Here is a 19,947-nt window from a genome sequence, read left to right as displayed (position 1 = left end):
TGTCTCAGTGTGCTAGGTTCTAGAAATGCACAAAGGAAAAAGATATCACACAAACCACAGAAAGTTCACAATCAATTGGGGAAATCATAGACAGCTAATCAGACATGCTCCTATTCATGAGATAGGTACTCTGATACTAGACTCCTTGTGAAAGCAAGGAAAAGAGTAGCTGAAGGGGAGATGTATCATGCAGGTGGTGAGAAGCACCCCGAATAGGAATAATTCTCTTAGCAGAACAAAGCAGGAAGATTAAGATGACTTCCTCAGGATGCTGAAGGCATCTGAATCAAAACTGTGAAAATCTTCGTGAGGCACTTGAGAAGTTCCTTATCATGACGTTGGATTAGACGAGCAACCATTCTGGTACATGCAAGTTTACCTGTGAACCAGACCTTAGTTCCTGAGCTCCTTAGCTCTATTCTGTGCCTCCATAAGAAAAACTCTCTGTGCCACTCCTGCCTATTGGGATGTCGCACCACCTTCAAGAGTTACTTGGGGTATGTGCTTGTTCTTTAAAACTTCACAAATACAGAAATCATTACATCTCTTGTGTTACTGTGTTTTATTTTGTACAACTAAGATAGTAACTTAATTTTACTTTCTTTAGTTGTGCATGTCTATATTGTCTTTTCTGATTAAGATCTCATTTAGAGAACAAACTTCATCTTTTATATATAACATAGCTCACAGCACCTTCTGAACTGAATGTGATCAAGAAGGTGCCAAAGTGCTAATGATATCAAAGAAAATCTTTGAATGTGATCTGCATTTTTTTTCCCCGTCTCTGCACATAGATGGTGGAGTCCTAGTGGTTTTATCAGACATGGCTGCCTTAAACCACACTGGTGTTAGCCACACAGTCTTCTACTTACTGGGCATCCCTGGTCTAGAGGATCAGCATATGTGGATTTCCATCCCATTCTTCGTTTCCTATACCATCGCCCTGCTTGGGAACAGTCTGCTCATCAGCATTATCCTCACGAAGCGCAGCCTCCATGAGCCCATGTACCTCTTCCTCTGCATGCTGGCCGGAGCAGACCTTGTCCTCTCCACGTGCACAGTACCTCAGACCCTGGCCATCTTCTGGTTCCGTGCTGGGGAGATCTCTCTTGATCGTTGCATTACTCAGGTATTCTTCCTCTCCTCCACCTTCATCTCTGAGTCAGGGATCTTGCTGGTGATGGCGTTTGACCGCTACATTGCCATATGCTACCCAGTGAGATACATCACTATTCTTACACATGCACTGATCGGGAAAATTGGTGTGACTATCTTTTTGAGAAGTTATGGTACAATTTTGCCCATAGTATTTCCTCTGAAGAGACTAACTTTCTGCCAGAGTAACATCCTCCCAAACACGGCTTGTAAGCACATTGTTTTGGCTCATGTTTCCTGTGATGATATACGCGTAAACATTTGGTATGTTTTTTCTGTCCTAATGTCAACTTTGGTCATAGATGTTGTACTAATTTTTATTTCTTATGTGCTGATTCTCCATGCTGTCTTCTGCATTCCAACCCAAGATGCTCACAACAAGGCTCTCAACACATGTGGTGCCCATATCTGTGTCATCATCCTTTTCTATGCACCTGGCATCTTTTCAGTCCTCACTCAGAGATTTGGACATCACATCTCACCCTATATCCATGTCGTGCTGGCCAATGTCTATATTCTGGCTTCACCTATGCTGAATCCCATAATTTATGGGGTCAAGACCAAACAGATCAGGGACCAGGTGGTTCGTGTGTTCTTTAGAAAGCAGAAATAAATGTGATGATGGAAACTAACATTGTACTTTCTCAGTAATTCTCTCTGTGAGCTTTAGCACCAGTCTGCTATTCAGTTTTTTTTCTTGATCACTGATTATAAAGTTTTTCTTCTTTTTATGTCTAGTACTTTTTAGTTTTATACTTAACTATGCTAATAAAAAATCTGTAGAGGCTACAGACAGTGTTATCCTCTATCAGAAGTGTTTGTTTTTTCTATCTTCTGTTACACAGATACGGTGAGCAGCTGTTCACTTCACTCCAGTGAAGCTTTGGCCTGAGTCAAGGCCAGGTTTCAGTTTTAGTCACACTCAGTCTTTGTCTTCTATGCTCTTATTTCTAGGACAGAAGTATTCAGAGATTTAAACTAAGATCCTGAAAGACCCTTTTCTCCTCAGTCTTAGAAACTGCGGAAGATTCAGTTCTTCCTATGAGAGATCTCTTAACTTGGCCTGTTAGACTCAACTCTGCAGCTTCAGAAGATGAAAATGACAGAAATGAGAGGTTAGAATATAGTCTAGTCAGCCTTCTCACACTGGTTGGTTTTTCTGTCTCAGGAGTCACAGGAATTCAGGAGATGTCTTACTGCTTTTTAAATCTCTTGGTTTAGTTCCCAGCACCTATACAGCCAACGATACTCAGCAAATGTCCCGTAGTTAAAAACAGCTATGCATTTGAGGCCTCCAGGTTTTGAAATTTTTACTGCAGTGCTGTATGGCTGCTAAAAGCTCTGCTGGCTTCTCTTTCCCCCAGGAGAAACTCCCTCCCCAGGACAAGATTGATCCTTGCCTTAGCCCACTTCCAGAATCACCAAATAGCAGCTGGGGCAAGAAGTGGTTGGCAGCTTTCTTTTGGATGGTTCTCCAGGCTCTTGAAGTTTTATTTATCTTGTGTCTGTTACTTTCCTAGCTCTCTGATGGCTTAATATATGATTTTTGCAATTTATTTATTTTTTTCTATTTGCCACAATGGAAACATTATCATGTTGTGTCCTAGTATATCATACCCAAAACAAAAATTTTAGAGACTAATTAACGCTTGCCTTGAGAGCATAAAAGTAACAAACCAATAACATTTTGACTGAAGAGAACAAATTTGTATGTCCTTGGGTCAATAAGATCTATTATTTCTACACTTTTCCTCTGAATACAAAAAAAAAATGTCAAAAGCCTTTTTCATTATACTTGGAGATTCATTTAATTTTGAATTTTAAAGATTTCCCAACTTTTGTTCATCTATATAATGCAAAATGAGGTCTTTTTTTTTCTTTTTTTTTTTTTTGAGTCTTACCTGAATTGATAATATCCACGAAATAAATGAACCAGCTTACCTTGGTGTTTTTAAAGATTATACTCCTGAACCTAATAAATGTTGACTCAGCTTTCTGTTTTTCTCTTGTGGTACAGAATTTCCATTATACCAACAAGACAGAAGCATTACTTAGTTTCCTAATTATCTTGTATGGTGTGCTTCTGACAGCTGCACATTTTTCTCCCAAAACACAATCATAATTTTAAAGAATATCAGGAATTTCCAGACTCTTTTCACTCCACCAGTTCAGTCACAGTGAATCCAGTCATTCCTGTGATATTTGCTAAGTCCCTGCAACTGCAACCAGTTACTCAGTGCTTCTCTTGAAGGGACCGTGGTGGCACATCACCCTACGCTCTGCATTGCATGGCCTTGTTACATGGGCAGTAATGGTGCAATTTGTGTGTTTAAGTTGTCCATGGTCATTTTTATCTCTTTATTTCTTTCAACCTTTACATGGCGTTTGAAAATGGCTCACAGTTCTGACCCTGAACTGTCTACTCTGCTTCCATGGCATCAATTTCCACCTACACCTGCCCAGTGATTTTCCAAATCTTCAAATTTTACACTTTGCATTTGGACCTACCATACTGGTCTCCTTTTTATATCACCTATTTTATCTCCTACCTCAGCTCCACAACTACCTTGCTGCAACCCTTTCTTTCCTTTTAACTCTTCAATCTCATTATAGGTTTAGGCCCTTTGAACTTTCTTTTTCCTGTGCCCAAAATTCTCTCTCTGCCTGTTTTTTCTGTAGCTTTCTATTTATATAAGTCTCAGCCAACTATTCTCTTCTCAGTGAAAACTTCTCTAACCATCCAATGTTTTTTATTGAAGTATAATCGGTTTACAATGTTGTGTTAATTTCTGGTATCAGCATAGTGATTCAGTTATACATATGCATATATGTATTCCTTTTCATATTCTTTTTCATTATAAGCTATGACAAGGTTATTGAATACAGTTCCCTATGCCATACAGTAGGGCCTTGTTTATCTATTTTATATGTATATAGTAGTTAGTATCTGCAAACCCTGAACTCCCAACTTATCCCTCCACCCCCAACCCTGATTCCCCCAGGTAACCATGTCTGAGTTTGTTTTCTGTGTCGGAGTCCATTTTTGTTTTGTAAGTAAGTTCATTTGTGTCATTTTTTTTAGATTCCGTATATGTGGTGATATACGATATTTTCCTTTCTCTTTCTGGCTTACTTCACTTAGTATGACCATCTCCAGGTCCATCTATGTTGCTGCAAATAGTATTATTTTATTCTTTTTATGGCTAAGCAGTATTCCTCTCTCTCTCTCACTATATATATATAATCTATATATAAACTATATATATATAATCTCACAACTTCTTTATCTAATCATTTCTCTGATCATCTAATTTTAGTTGCATATACCTAAGTAGGAAATTATAGATTTTCAAATCAAAATTCTTAAAGTAACTTCATCAAATGAGAACATGGACAGCTTAGCCAGCCATTCTCAACTCAGACAGCTGAATCCTAAAGCAAGATTCAAGAACTTATTTTGATCTTTTTTATAGATAACCCTTGCTTAGAGCTCAACAAAACACTGATTTTTCCCCAAACCAGTTTATACCGTAAATCCTGTAATAACTCTGCATTTTCATTTGTTTGATAAGACACTGTACTGTCTCTCTGGTCTCCCTACTTGCAATGTGTCAAAAAACAAACAAACAAACAAACAAAAAACCCTGAATTTGTTGGACTACAAGCTTGTCCTTGAGGGTCATAGGCTGACGGGGCTGAGATGGTCTCATTAACCTCTAATACCCTGCCTTACTCAGGATTGTACCCATGTTGAATTTTTTTGACAGCTAAGCATTGCTGAGGGCACTTGTGTACTTTTAGCTATTGGACGAAGGTAACCATTTTTGCAGAAATAAAAACATGTAAAAATTTCTGCTTGCTAAAAAATCTGTGATTTAAACTATAATTTAGTTCACACTGACATCTTAATTTAAGAAATTTTCATTTAATTATTTTCAGTAGAGTTGAAAAACATAACCCTAGTATTTATAACATATATTTTCTTAATACTTTGTACACATTCAACCTGGCCAGAAGCATGTTAAATGTAAATAATAATTTTTCAAGATCCTATTCCATATTGAAAACAAAACAAAACAAAAGCATAAACAAAAGTTTATGTATAGTTATGTTTATGACAACTTTCTTGATACTGGCAATCACTTGAAAATAATTATTCAACAAGAATCTACCTAGTTAACTAACATAGAAGTTTTTAAATATATTGTTTACATGAAGGTATATTAGGCAATAATCAAGTTTACATATGAAGTAATTTTATGTGAAAGGAAATGCATGTTATGTAACATCAAATTAAAATATGACGTACAAATATTACACAATGTAGTAATATATAAAAATATGGTTAAATGACAAAATATTTTCTAATAGTTAACAGTTATGTTTTGTGAGTACAATTATTGGTAATTATATCTATTGTGTTTTATTTTTAAAAATCAATATTGGTGAAATAGTAAATATAAAAATTTTAAATCTAAAATAAATTGAAGAAAAAAAGGAAAGGATTTACCTTAGAATCAGTAAATCTTGAAGTTAAAAAGAAAGGGGATAAATTATAGCAATGTTTTCCCAGGTCAGCCTAGCAAGACAATAGAAATAAAAGCAAAAATAAACAAATGGGACCTAATTAAACTTACAAGCTTTCACACAACAAAAGCAACCATGAACAAAATGAAAAGACAACCTACAAAGCAGGAGAAAATACTTGCAAATGAGGAGACTGACAAGGGCTTAATTTCCAGAATACACAGCTCATACAACTCAATAGCAAAAAAACAAACAACTCAATCAAAAAATGGGCAGAAAACCTAACAAACATTTCTCCAGTGAAGACATATAGATAGCTAGCAGGCACGTGAAAAGATCCTCAGTGTTGCTAATTATTAGAAAAATGCAAGTGAAAACTGCAATGAGGTATCATCTGATACCAGTAGAATGACCATCATTAAAAAGTTCACAAATAATAAATACTGGAGAGGGTGCAGAGAAGAGGGGACCCTCCTACACTGTTGGTGGGAATGTATTTTCCTGCAGCCATTATGGGAAATAGTATGGAGATTCCTTTAAAAATTAAAAATAGACTTACCCTGTGATCCAGCAATCCCACTCCTGGGAATGTATCTGGAGGAAACTCTAATTCAAAAAGATATATGCACCCCAATGTTCATAGCAGCACAATTTTCAATAGCCAGGCCATGGAAGCAACCTAAATGTCCATCGACAGATGATAGGAAAGAGAGGTTATGGTGTATATATATGCGATGAAATACCACTCAGCCATAAAAAAGAATGAAAGAATGCCATTTGCAGGAACATGGATGGACCCAGAGATTGTCATATTAAATGAAGTAAGCCAGAAAGACAAAGAAAAATACCATATGATATCACTAAGATGTGGAATCTAGAAAAATGACACAAACTTGTTTACAAAACAAAAAGTGACTCACAGACATAGAAAACAAACTTATGATTACCAAAGTGGAAAGGATGGGGAAGGATAAGTTAATATATAAACAGCTCATACAACTTAAAAAAACAAAAACCCAATCCAAAAATGAGCAGAAGACCTAAAGAAGAAATTCTCCACTGAAGACATACAAATGGCCAATCGGCACATGAAAAAATGCTCAATATCACTAATTAGCAGAAAAATGCAAATCAAAACTACAATGAGATATCACCTTACACCAGTCAGAATGGCCATCATTCAAAAGTCCATGAACAATAAATGCTGGAGAGGGTGTGGAGAAAAGGGAACCCTCCTACACTGCTGGTGGGAATGTAATTTGGTGCAGCCATTATGGAAAACTGGAGATTCCTCAAAAAACTAAAAATAGATATACCATATGACCAGCAATTCTACTCCTGGGCATATATCCAGAGAGAACTTTAATTTTAAAACATACAGGCACCTCTGTTCAGAGCAGCACTATTTACAGTAGCCAAGACATGGAAATGACCCATGCCTATCGACAGATGACTGGATGAAGAAGTTGTGGTACATACATATAATGGAATACTGCTCAACCATAAGAAATAATAAAATAATGCCATTTGCAGCAACATGGATGGAACTGGAGGTTGTCATTCTAAGTGGCTTAAGCCAGAAATAGAAAGAAAACTACCATATGATATCACTTATATGTGGAATCTAAAAAAAATGATATAAATGAACTTACTTACAAAAGAGAAACACATTCACATAGAGAACTAACTTATGGATACCAGGAAGGAAAAGGGAGTAGTAAGGGATAGATTGGGGGTTCAAGATTTGCAGATACTAACTACTATATATGAAATAGATAAACAAGTTTCTACTGTATAGCATGAGGAATTATATTCAATATGTTATAGTAACCTATACTGAAAAAGAATATGAAAAGGAATATATGTATGTATCTGTATGACTGAAACATTATGCTGTGCACCAGGAATTAACATAACATTATAAGCTGACTATACTTAAAATTTTTTAAATGGTTAAAAAAAATTAAAGTCACATGAGAAAAAGGGGATGAGAAGTGAATTTTCATCCTTGGAAATACAGAATCATCCACTGTAAGCAAGTACAGAGACCAAGTTTGGGCACACAGTAGTACTGAGTGTCCACACGTCTCCATCCCAGCTATTTGTCTGTGTCTCCTGATCTTCCCTCACCTACATGCACCTTCTCATTTTTCCCCTTATCCACTAGCCAGCCAGTAACTGAGAATTTGAGAGGGGAGATTAAATAGAAAATTCAGGAAGCAGACACTAGAGGGAGAGGAGATTAGGATGAAAAGGAAAGAAGGTTGAGAACAAGAACCACAAACAGACATAGAAGAGAGTAGAAAAAAGTGGAGGAGGGAAAGCTGCCTTGCTCACGCTGGTTTCTGAGATAATGGGGTGTGACTGTGTTCTGGTTGCTGGCTGGGACAGAGATAGTGAAACTAATTGAGTCCTGTGGAGATAGCCCATTTGTATCCCTGACTTAAGCTGCAATATTCCTTGCAATCCTTTGCATCAGATAGCCAAGCCCAGAGAGAAAGAGGCAGGGAGAGAAAGGATAAGGTCTTCTAATGTGATCTGGGGGAAGGAACCCTGGACCAGAATGCCTGGTTTTCCATCCCAGTGCCGGCTCTTCTGTTACTGTGATAGTGAACAACCCCCCTTGCACCTTTCTGTCTCGTCATCTTTTCCTCTGTGTGCTTCCTACTTTCCCTTCTGTGCTCTTTCCCTCTCTGAGTTTCCACCTTTTAGCCTGGGCCCAAGTTTATCCAGAGGGGATTTTAGTTTTGGTGGTGGCTGACGGGTCAGGGATAGAGAAAAATGTTAGTGGAGAGAAACTTGTGAAACGGTATACGTAAAACTGTTCCATTCTGTGAGGGGACACACTGTGTGTGTGGCTGAGTGTGTGCTTTTGTGTGTCTGTATATGTCGCTGGGCAAAATGCACGAGCAAGGCTGTACTTAGAAGACACAGGTCCACATATCTAGGGGTAAGACTGTTTTTGGAGTGTCCGTGCTTCAGGGCCCTTTCCTGGTGTGGAGAAAATTGAGAGATGACTAATCCAGATATCAATGGGACGGCCTTGCTGTTTTCCCTTCTTTTATTTTTCTACCCAGTCTTTTAAGAATTTGTCTCCTCAGTCCCGAAGCTGCCACTCAAAGAACTTGTACTCCAGCCTGGTAGCTACACAGCACAGTGACCACAAGCCTCAGCCCCAGTTGCAGAGATGGGGAACATGAAGCAGGGATATTTTATCTCAAGCATAGTGTCTTGGGCATCTGGGAATCTTAGGCAGGAGGCGGGGCAGCATCACCAGTGCTCTGAGCCATCCCACTCTGTGTGACTCAGGGCCTCTGGGCTGTGGGCGGGGAGGTGGGCGGCGGGGCTGCGGAGCGCCCTCCTTGGTGAGGCTGAGCGGCTGCAGGCTGCTGTAGCTTTCTTCTCTGCCTGTCCACCCTCTTCTGCTGTGCTCTGCTGTTTCCTCCTGACTCCCCTATCTCTGGGGTGGCAAGGAGAGAGTCAGCCTCTTCCAGATGACTTGCCCAGAATAACTTTTCTTGATGCCCCGCACCTCTCTTTGTGCTGAATTACCTTAACATGTGGTACAAGAAAGGCTGTTCTTAAAAAATACGTAAGAATAGGAGCTAAAGTACCAGGAATAAGGCTGTCTCATGAGGGGAAGAGCAAGTTCTTTGTCACTGGAGGTTTCTCACGAGCATCCAGAAGCTCCCTGCCAAGAATTCAGCAGATGTCTGGTCTCAGTCGAGTCACCCAGCCTCTCTCAACCCGCTTCCTCATCTGTGACGCGGAGAGGAGGATTCCTACTTCACAGGCTACTGTGAGGAATCATTACAGGAGCAGTAGCAGCACTCAGCACTCAGCAATGATCAGAAGTTGTGGTTCATTTGTAAGTCCCTTTTATCTAAAGTGGAGACCACCTCAGAGAGAAAGGGACCTTAGAGGCAGTCAGGTGTGCCTTTTGCAGGGCTGAGCGCACAGACAGACAGACTCACCAGGGAAGGGAGTGGCAGTGGAGCCTCAGGTCCTGCAGGGCTTAGAGTGTGGGGAGCAAGAGGGCTGGAGTATTTATCCTGTAGTTAGGGCCCTGGCTCAGAGTGAAAATTCCTTGGGGATGAAGGTAATAAAAAGCCCTCTGGGATGCTGGAAAGAGGCAGAAAATAGAAGCTGGGAAATTTGGGCTGTGGTTGGGTAGAGCTGAAGAATAGGACAGCAGAGAAGACCTACCCTGAACGTTCAGTGTGGGTAGGATGGGGGTAGGAGGAGAGACCCCTGAGCACAAATAATGCTAAAGGCTTTTTGGCCTAGAAGCACTAATTTGCTTTTCCTCTTGGTCCCTTCCATCTGTCCCAAATACTTGCTCCTTGGTGTTTCTTTTGGGAAAGCTACTTAACTTCTCTGATGTCATTTCTTCATCTGTAGAATATGGAGGTAATACATATTAAATGAGATGGTATGAGGGCACATAGCCCATGATTTGCCTGGCTTATGCCAAGCACTCAATAAAAAGTAGGGTTTTAAAAACTATTTTATCCAATTCGCTGATCACTGACTGAGCATCTCTTATATGCGAGGGACTATGCTGGCTGTTTGGGCACAGAGTTGAAGGATTAAGCCCCTGTTCTCAAGGAGGTCATAGTCTGGATTGGAGAATGGACAGACATATACCAGTTAGTTACAACTCAGTGAGATACATGTAGGCATAGAAATGCCACAGAGACTCATTTAGCAGGGAAGGAGCTAGCTCTGTCAAAGTTAATGATTTACGGTTTAGAAGTATAAGGTGGACTTGGAGGAAGGGGCACACAGGGGGAGAGGACGGCATGTGTAAAACACGACAGGCGAGGCCCAATGCGTATTTCCTGGGAACCACCGAGCCCAGTTCGAGGTTTACATTTTTATGAGTCTTCTCTGCTACTCTGAGCCACAGTGAGTGTCTTTCCTCCTCTCTTGCCCACACAACATCGTATCAAATCTGTTTGTGTGATCCTGTCCACGTTAAATCTTGTTGGCTGTACCTTAGATCAATGAAGTAACAGTTCTTAGCCTCTAGCTTCCCATCTGTAACAGTGGGAGGTGGTGTCGTATTACACATACGATGCGTAACCCGGTGCCTGGAACATAGTAAGTTCTCAACAGGCTGTTGTTACGGTCTCTGCGTTACTCTCTTTCAGTCACCTTCCTACACGGTGGGTTTTGGGAAGGCACGTAGCAGGGTAGTCCATAGTTTTATCTGATGGTGCTTGAAAGAAGATCATGCTGAAGTGAGGTTTTGGGAGAAGACTGCTGAATGAACAGATGGGATTCTAATCAGATGCAGGCCGGGCGGACGTGAAGCTTGATTTCAGACAATCCTTAAGTCAACAGATACATAATGATGACTCAATATGTATCTGACATTGTCTTGGAGATACAGAGCATTGAAACGATTCCTGATTTAAGGAGCTTTCATGTAGGTGGTGGAGGGAAAAGCTAGTGGCGGACAGCACGGCCCAGATGATAGAGAGGAGCTCATCCTTCAAGAATTAAGTTTCAGGTATCCTGAGTTTTGGCCATTCTCCCACTTAGTTCCTTCAGAAATACAACTGATTCTAATAAAAGGGATACGTGGCAATGGGAGATAAATGAGATGACTCTTAAATTTTACGTGAGCATCACAGTACTCAGAGCTGAGCCTAGGATCTCCAGTATCTTGATGGGGCTCGGGGATAGGCATGGCTACTCATTGTAACTTGGGATATGACTGGGCAGCTCTTTATTCAACTAACGATATTTGTTCTACAGAATATGATTGAGCATTTTTCTAAGTACTAGGAATGTAGTAGTGAACAGAGAAGGCAAAATCCTTGGAACTTCCAGGTTAGTAAGAGAGTTTTATTTAAAAAGATGCATAACATTAATAAGTATTGAATAAAAAAGTATTGAGACAGGGTAAGAAAGAAAATAGGGGATGAAGATAGAAAATGACATGGAACACGTTTTTAGGCAGATTGGTCATGGTCAGCCTTTCTGAGGAGGTGACATTTGAGTAGAGATTTGGATGAAACACATGCGCAAGACATACAGCTGAATGAAGGACAATGTGCCAGGTGGAGGGACCAGCAGATGCAAAGGCCTTGAGGTCTGTGTTTGGTGAATTTGAGGGACAGTATCAGTCCAGTTACTGAGTGAAGTGACTGAGAGGAGGAGGTAGGAGATGAAACTGGAGAGGCAGCCAAGATTCAGATAATAAGGGGTATCGTAAGCCATGGTGAAAACTAGAACTTGTTTGAAGTATGGTGGAAAGCTGTTGGACAGTTTTGAACAGGATTCTGTTATGCTGTGACTGAAGTTTTAAAAGGTCTACTCTGAGTTCTATCTGGGGGACAGGGATGTAAGAGAGAAGCTAATTCAAAAGTTATTGTTATGGTCAAAGAGTGAAATGATGGTTTCAGCCAGGGAAGCAATGGTAAAGACAATAAAAATCGATTATATTTGGAATTTCCTCTGAAGAGGCAGTGGATAGGACTTATTGATGGATTGATTGGATGTAGGGCTATGAGAATATGCTGAACTTCAGACTGGGGACTTCCAGCCTGAGGAACTGGGTGAATAGAAGGGCTTTAGCACAGTGGGAAACAGTGAGACTAAAGTAGGTTTACAAAGACGGAGGAAGAAAGGAATCAGAGTTCGGCTTTGGACATGGAAGCTTGGAAATATACACTCGTCTATGAAGAATAGATTTCAAGTAAGCAAGTTGTATTTACCAACTTGAAGTTCAGGGGAGATATCTGAGTTGAAGCTCTACATTTGAGAGTCATCAAAGAATCGATAGAGCCATGAGAAATGAATAAAGCACCAAAAGAATGAATATAGTTAGAGAAGAGACTCCAACATAAGAGGCTGGGAAGAGAACTAGACAGTAAAGAATATTCACAAGACATAATGAGGTCAGAAGAAAACTTTAGCACTTATTTAGGAAACAAGGAAATAGGGAGTGTGTGTGTCTGCCAGATTTTGCCAGAGAGCTGAGTAAGATGGGGTTTAAGAGCTGATTATTTGTAGTTACCAATACTGTATCATTTCCCTGATATTTGACTCACACTTAATTTCTCACTCACAACCTTAGCCCACAGCTCTGTCCAAATCAAATTAAAAAAGTGAGTGCAAACCCTGACCTAGCTGTGCCTGAACCCCATTTTATAAGTCACAATCAGAAAGCCCCCACAGCAGGCGTCCAAGTGCGTATTCTGAGGAGGCTCTGTTTCTGGCAGGCACTGCAGGGAAGGAGGGTGAGGGTGGAGGGAGGCTCAAAGGTTACTGAAAGGAGACTACACTCTGCCTCAAGGGGGTCATGACTGCTGAGTAGAACAGTGAGGGAGGCCAGGGGCAAGAGCCCCGGAAGACTAGGGACTGCGACAGAGAAGGTCCCCAGAGCCAGCCCCAGGAGGACACCGGGCCCATCGTGGGTCCCTTTCAGGATGTGCTTTGGGGACAGGCCTGCTGTTTCCTTTTTCTTTGGGAAAAGAGTAACTGATTATGGGGACGCAGCCAGACCGCTTTATAACTCCGTTTTCCCCACCCTTCTCTCACAAAGAGGGGAAAACTGCATCAGCTGGTCCTGAAGCTGCAGAAAATGCCCTGAGCCTCATGCTGCAGGGTGAGAGCATGCTGGGTCTGCAGTGGTCCGGGAAGACCAGGGGTACACAGGGCACAGGGAGGGAGCTGGCTCAACTCGGGTGAGAGGCAAGCAGACCAGGGAGGGGGACTTATGCTGGGGTCTGCTGGCTGCTAGGGGGCTGGAGCAGGAGACCTAAGGGGCCCAGGGCAGGGAGAGGGGCTGTGTGAGCTGCAGCCAGCAAGAAAAACTAGAACAACCAGGAGAATGGCAGAAGTCAGGCTGAAAATGGTAGTCACTAGAGGGAGTCCCCAAAGGCTGAGTGAAGGGCCCATAGAAGGAAGAATGCTTAATGGTTGAGGGGAGTAGGCTGGGTCAGGGCACTAGCTGTGGCATGCGCAGGGCAGGGGCATCTCTCATGTACCGTTCATGGCCAGACAGGTCGTTGACCCTTGTCTTTGGCACCGCCTCATCTCCTGATTTTCTTGTCTTCTATCATCCTTATCCTTGTAAGTCTGTCTCCATCTAACAGGATATTTTCTCTTTAGCCTCCTCAAATGCTTTATCTTCTACAAGCCTCAGATCCTTCCATCCCACCATTATTAGAAGAAACACTTTTCTGTCTCCCAGGTCTGTTCTCCTGTACTGTGTGTTAGGGAGCAGCTCAAGAAGACCTTCTCTAAATAACCTGGACCAGGGTAGTCGCATCCTTCCTGTTAGGGCTACCTGCTCTCCTCCTGCTTCACAGTCTTGCCCTACCTCCACCATAGCTGCTGTAATAGTCTGGGGGTGAGGGGGGGAGAAATCTAAAATAAAGAGTTAGAAGGGACAAGTCACTTATCTCGCTTATTAAAGATTTCAGCAACAACCAGCTGTATCTTTTCATTATGGTCCTATAGACAGAATCCTGGCATAGGGGTCAGAAGATGTGGCATTTAGTCCTTTATCTACTGCTTACTTCCACCATGATCATGTGGGGACTCAGTTTTCCAAATATGCCATTGTAAAGTTCTCTCAGGATCGAGGTGTAGCCCACCAAATGGTTTACAGCTCTGACTGAATAGTCTCTAGGTAGGGAGCCACATCCACTTTGGGAAAGAAATGACAGGGGCTTTCGTATGTCATTTGCTGACGTCTTGGCTGTGGGGGCAGGAAACGAAAGACAAGAACATGTAAGGACCAGACAAAACACTCATGCCAAGCAGGGTGACTTGTTGGGACTCTGAGAGGAGACCAGATAAGCAGAGTTGAATTGTGAATGAAATTATAGGTATATTTTTGTTGCATCTGGAAAGAGGGAAGCTTGTGGATTATGAGGCATTCTAAGCAGAATAGGGAGCTGTGAGACTGAGGTGTGGGCAGGTGAACTGGAGGGCCAGTGATGGTCAGCAGAAACACTCAGGTTGTAAGGGAGACAGGGGCACTCAGGGAGGAAGAGAGCCCTGTTTGGAATTGGAGAAAGCACATTCATTTAGGGTAAGGGTGACAACATGTATAAAATGCTATTCCTTTATTCATTCAGGAAATATTTAGGAAGTGCCTATATCCATGTGATGGATATAGTGGCAGTAGTGTAAACACAGCCCCATTGTCATGGGGCTTCCATGCTGTCCAAGCCAATGCTGAGTCCTACAGAAAATGCAGATATCCATTAGACTTGGAGGAGGAGTTTCTAATAAAAAGAGGGCTTTCTTCCTAATCTAGTTAATCAAAACTGATGCAAGATTTGATAGAACTTCCATCTGTGGAGGTAATTAAAATTGCGAGACACCCAGTGAGTCTCAGTTTGGATTAGATGGTGATGAACTGTACAACAGCAGAAAGAAGGCAGTTTCTCCAGGAAGGGAGTCATTCATGCATTTATTTAAAAAGCACTTACTGAGCACCAACCATGTTCAGTAAAGTCTGTGAAAGTAGACATGAATAAGTCACAGTCCTTGTAAAACACTCACAGTCCAGTGAATGGACAGGTAAGTGCGTTGGTGTCATAGATCATAGTCTCCTTGTGTTATTTAATTCAGCCTATTAGTGAGTCCTCACCGAAAACACTGAGGAAATCTGCCTGGAGGAGTCTGAGACGGCTTCACCAAGCAGGTGGCAGGATCTTGGCCTGGTGCGGAAGTGGGCAGAAGGAAATACTCCAGAGAAATAACTGTGAGCTACAAGCATGACTGTTTCAGCAAGTGGCAGACAATCCAATGTGGCTGAACCTAGGATGAATATTTAGAATGTACTAGAATTCAGGCTAATAATTTAGGCAAGAACAAGTTTATAAATATGTTGAATAGTCTTAAATTTTCCTTGTAGTAATGACATCTCATGTGGTTTTCAGTAGGTCTGTCACACTGTGGTGGATAGATTGAGTCGGGGTAGAAAACAGTAGGGGAAGTCTTTACAATGAGACAGGGCAGGAGATTATGTGGCTTTGGGAACACAAAATGGCACAGAGAGAAGCAGTATGAGAGAATTCAGGGTAAGGATAAAGAGGCATCATTATTGACAAAGAGCTGGCCAAAGGCTGTGTGACTGGAGCATAACAGAGAAGGGAGAGGTGGAAGGGGATGAGGCTGAAAAGTGGTTAGGTACCAGACCAGGCAGAGACTTGTAAACCGGGGCTAGGAGTGTGGATTCCATCCTTAGTGCAGTGGTAATTCCAAGAAGGTCTTAGGCGAGGCCTGGCATCATATAACTTTGCCTTTTTAGTAGTCTCTTCAGCTGCAGCATGGAGAATGGATTATAGCTTGCCCAGGATTCAGACCAGGGAGGCTAGTGAGGAGGCTTTTGCAGTCTGGATGAGAGGTGATGGTGATTCAATAAAGATGACTGCAAGAGAAAAGGAAAAGGGTAGGGAGGGAAACACATTTTGCAGATTGATAGGATTTGCTAATGAACCAGGTATGAGGAGGGAAGGGTTAAATTAAGGATTATCCCTGGGTTTCTGACCTGCTACAGGATGGGTGGCAGTAACATGTACCAAGATGGGCAAGTCATTGGGAGGAAACAGTTTGTGGGGAGATAAAAAGACTCGTTTTGGCTGAGCTTTGTTTGGGATACCTGAAGAACATCTGGGTGGGGATAGCGCATAGGCAGCAGGATGTACTAGTCTGAAAGAGAGAGGAGAAGCTGTGCACTTGGGAATTCCCTGAACAGAGATGGTAAAGATGCCAAGAGGAATGAAAGAGAACACCTAGAGCAATGTGAGAATAAAAAGAGAAGGAAGGAGAAGGAGAGAGTTGGGGGGGAAAGGAAGTGATGACAGTGGACGGAAAGGAAGTAATAGAGATGGAAGCCAGGTTGGAAATGACTGGAAATTAAACGAGACGAGGAAGCAGAGATTTAATACAGTCAAACTTTTAAACAAGTTGTGCTGTCAAGAGGAACAGAAATAAAGGGTGTTAGATGGAGGAAGATTTGAAGCCAAGGGATACAGGATTGTGCTGGTGTTAATCAAGATAAGCCTTTTAGAAAACAGGCAGACTTGTGCCAGGGAGGAAAAGAGTAAGGACAGAGAGCATGTGTGCAGTGCCGCACAGTTTTCAGGGTCTGTTCTCATGCGTGATGGCACCTTTCCTCACGATAAAAGTCAGTAAGATGGTCATGGGAGGTATAGTTATTGCCTTTATTTATAGGTGAGGAAGCTACAACTTTAAAATGTCAATGATTAATGTAAGTTTCTGCTGATGGCCTTGCATGGGCCCAAGTCCTTAGATTCTAAAGCTTTTCCGTGTATTCTGGTAATGAGTTAGAGTTTGATTTATTTAACATGGTCACTCTGGATGTGAACTGTCTGTGGAGCAACACGGTGGAAGCAGAAGAGTATAGTGATTGAAGACACTGAATTTGAAGGCAGGAAAGCAGAATTCTCCAAATTCAAGTGCAATCTTTGACAGTTACCAACCATGTGATGGTCAGGAGGTAAATTAACCTTTAGTTTTCTCAATTAAAAAAATATGCTCACATTTCCTGAGCCCTTTTTAATGTTCTAGATTTGCACTATGTTTTTTCAGTTAAAAATTTCCTGTTTTGTAGAGATATAGTTGACAATGACACTGTAATAGTAAACACAATGATTTGATATACATGTATATATTGCAGAAGGATTGCCGCTAGTTAGCATCTGTCACCTCACATAGTTACACATTTTTTTTCTGGTGATGAGAACTTCAAGAGGTACTCTCTTAGCAGCTTTCAAATATGCAATACAGCATTGTTAACTATAGTCACTATGCTGTATTTACATCCCCAGAACTTATTTATCTTATGACTGGAATTTTATTCCTTTTGACCACCTCCACCCATTTCCGCCAACTCCCACCTCTGCAACCACCAATCTTTATTTTCATGAGTTCATTTTTTTAGATTCCACTATAAGTGAGATCACACAGCATTTTTTTTTCTGTCTCACTTATTTCACTTAGCATGATGCCCTCAGTGTCCCTCCACATTGTCACAGATAGCAGGATTTTCTTATTTGTTGTGGCTATATAGTATTCCATTGTGTACATACCACATTTTCTTTATCCGCTCATCCATTGTGCTAAGTGTTTTAAAACAGTATCTCAAAAAATCCTCAGAAGAATCTTTTTATGTAGGAACTGAGAAGAAAAGAGAAGGGACACAGGTCAAAATTTGGGAAACAAATGACTATGCATTTTCAAAGTAAATGATGATAGAAGAGGGGAAAAGGAGACAGAGGGATCCCAGAAGGAAAAAGGATACTGTGAAATTCCAAGAAATTCAGGGGTCAGTCTTGCAAAAAGGTGAGAGTGGAGCATCTCTTCTTCTGAATGTCATGAATGCTAGGAAGAAAAGTAGGTGAAGTTGGAAGTCTATAGAGATGAAAGTTAAAGTTGCTTGAAGAAGAACAATAGGACTTCTCACGTTCTCAAGTTAGCTGGAGGTGGGGCTTTATGGCGAGATTTCTGAGTATCAAATAGGGACCTATTTAACCTCTCCTAGAATCTATAGAACTTGGAGGGAAGGAAATTATTAGAAGGTCCTGGGCATAATTATTTTTTATACAACCAAGCGTGGCATTTCAGGACGGAGACTCCCCTTTCATAATTGAGGCTGAGATGGGAGGAAGAAGGAGGACAGTGAATATTTTGGGGTAAGAGTTGAATTAGACAGGTGCCTATATCCTTTATAACGCTGTCCTTGGCCACTCAAAGACCACAGAAAACTCTTCATCCACTCAGTTCATTTATGAAGGCTGCCTTCCAGCTCATTTCTATGTAATGTCCTGACCACCCAACAGTTTTATAAGCATCTTGAGGGCAGAGATGATGTATAATGTTCTACAGTGCATATTAGGATTATTGTCTAATTTCTTTTAAGGTCCAGAAGTAGGATCAAGGGTCAATTCTTCCACATAAATGATCCGAGTTTTAACTTGAACACTGTAATTCTGCAGACGTTGGATACTCCCTGGAGGGGCCCTGTGGAATTAGACAAGAGAAAGAATTCCCAGTGGCCATGTCAGCCTCCAATATCACCTCAACTCATCCGGCAGTCTTCTTTTTGATGGGGATCCCTGGCCTAGAGCACTTGCATATCTGGATATCCATTCCCTTTTGCTCAGCCTATACACTGGCCCTTCTTGGCAACTGCACCCTCCTCTTCATCATTCAGGCCGATACAGCCCTCCACGAGCCCATGTACTTCTTTCTGGCCATGTTGGCAGCCATCGACCTGGTCCTCTCATCTACAGCACTTCCCAAAATGCTGGCTGTTTTTTGGTTCAGACATCGAGAGATCAACTTCTATGCCTGTCTGGTCCAGATGTTCTTTCTCCACTCCTTCTCTATCATGGAGTCGGCAGTGCTGCTGGCCATGGCTTTTGACCGCTATGTGGCCATCTGCAAGCCACTGCACTACACCACAGTCCTGACTGGGCCCCTTATCACCAAGATTGCCATGGCTGCTGTGACTCGGGCTGTGACACTAATGACTCCACTCCCGTTTCTGCTCAGACGCTTCCACTACTGCCGAGGCCCTGTGATTGCCCACTGCTATTGTGAGCACATGGCCGTGGTGAGGCTGGCCTGTGGGGACACTCGCTTCAATAGTATCTATGGCATTGCTGTGGCCATGTTTATAGTGGTGTTGGACCTGCTGTTTGTTGTCCTGTCTTACGTCTTCATCCTTCGTGCAGTTCTGCAGCTTGCCTCTAAGGAGGCCCGCTACAAGGCCTGTGGGACTTGTGTGTCCCACATAGGTGCCATTTTAGCCTTTTACACACCTGTGGTCATCTCCTCGGTCATGCACCGTGTAGCTCGCTGGGCTGCCCCACATGTACACATTCTCCTTGCCAATTTCTATCTGCTCTTCCCACCCATGGTCAATCCCTTCATCTATGGGGTCAAGACCAAGCAGATTCGTGAGCGCGTCTTAGGACTATTCCTGAGAAAGGATGTGTAAGTGGACAGTGAGGGACAGGTGGAGAGAGAGTGGGACAGACTGAATGCTGGAGTGGGGGTGAGGGGATGATAGTAAGTAGAGGGCTCCAGAGTTGCCTTGTGTTTAGTTAGTTTATAAGCAAGCATGTGCGTGCGTGTGCACACACATACACACATAGAAATAATGTTCTACGTTTAGTTCCTATATGGTCAAAACCTTTTGCTTGTTTGTTTTGAGTATAATTGGGATAGATGGAAACCTTAAAAATAATAGTAAATACTAAAACACAT

The 19,947-nt window shown here is 41.8% G+C and overlaps 2 protein-coding genes across 2 annotated transcripts; both read left to right on the top strand.

Annotated features, from left to right (window-relative positions):
• The first annotated feature begins 823 nt into the window (after positions 1 to 823).
• LOC102541303 (olfactory receptor 52B4-like) lies at positions 824 to 1,768 on the top strand. The gene has a single exon (XM_006203405.2). It carries the CDS (start codon positions 824 to 826, stop codon positions 1,766 to 1,768), a length of 945 nt encoding a protein of 314 aa, XP_006203467.2.
• A 16,965-nt stretch (positions 1,769 to 18,733) lies between these two features.
• Positions 18,734 to 19,678, top strand: LOC140698964 (olfactory receptor 52K2-like). The gene has a single exon (XM_072970770.1). The coding sequence runs from the start codon at positions 18,734 to 18,736 to the stop codon at positions 19,676 to 19,678; it is 945 nt and encodes a 314-aa protein (XP_072826871.1).
• The last annotated feature ends 269 nt before the right edge of the window (positions 19,679 to 19,947 follow it).

The sequence above is a fragment of the Vicugna pacos genome, chromosome 10 (genome assembly GCF_048564905.1).
Source record: "Vicugna pacos chromosome 10, VicPac4, whole genome shotgun sequence".
Classification (NCBI taxonomy): Eukaryota; Metazoa; Chordata; class Mammalia; order Artiodactyla; family Camelidae; genus Vicugna; species Vicugna pacos.
This window is presented reverse-complemented; position numbering and strand designations above follow the sequence as displayed.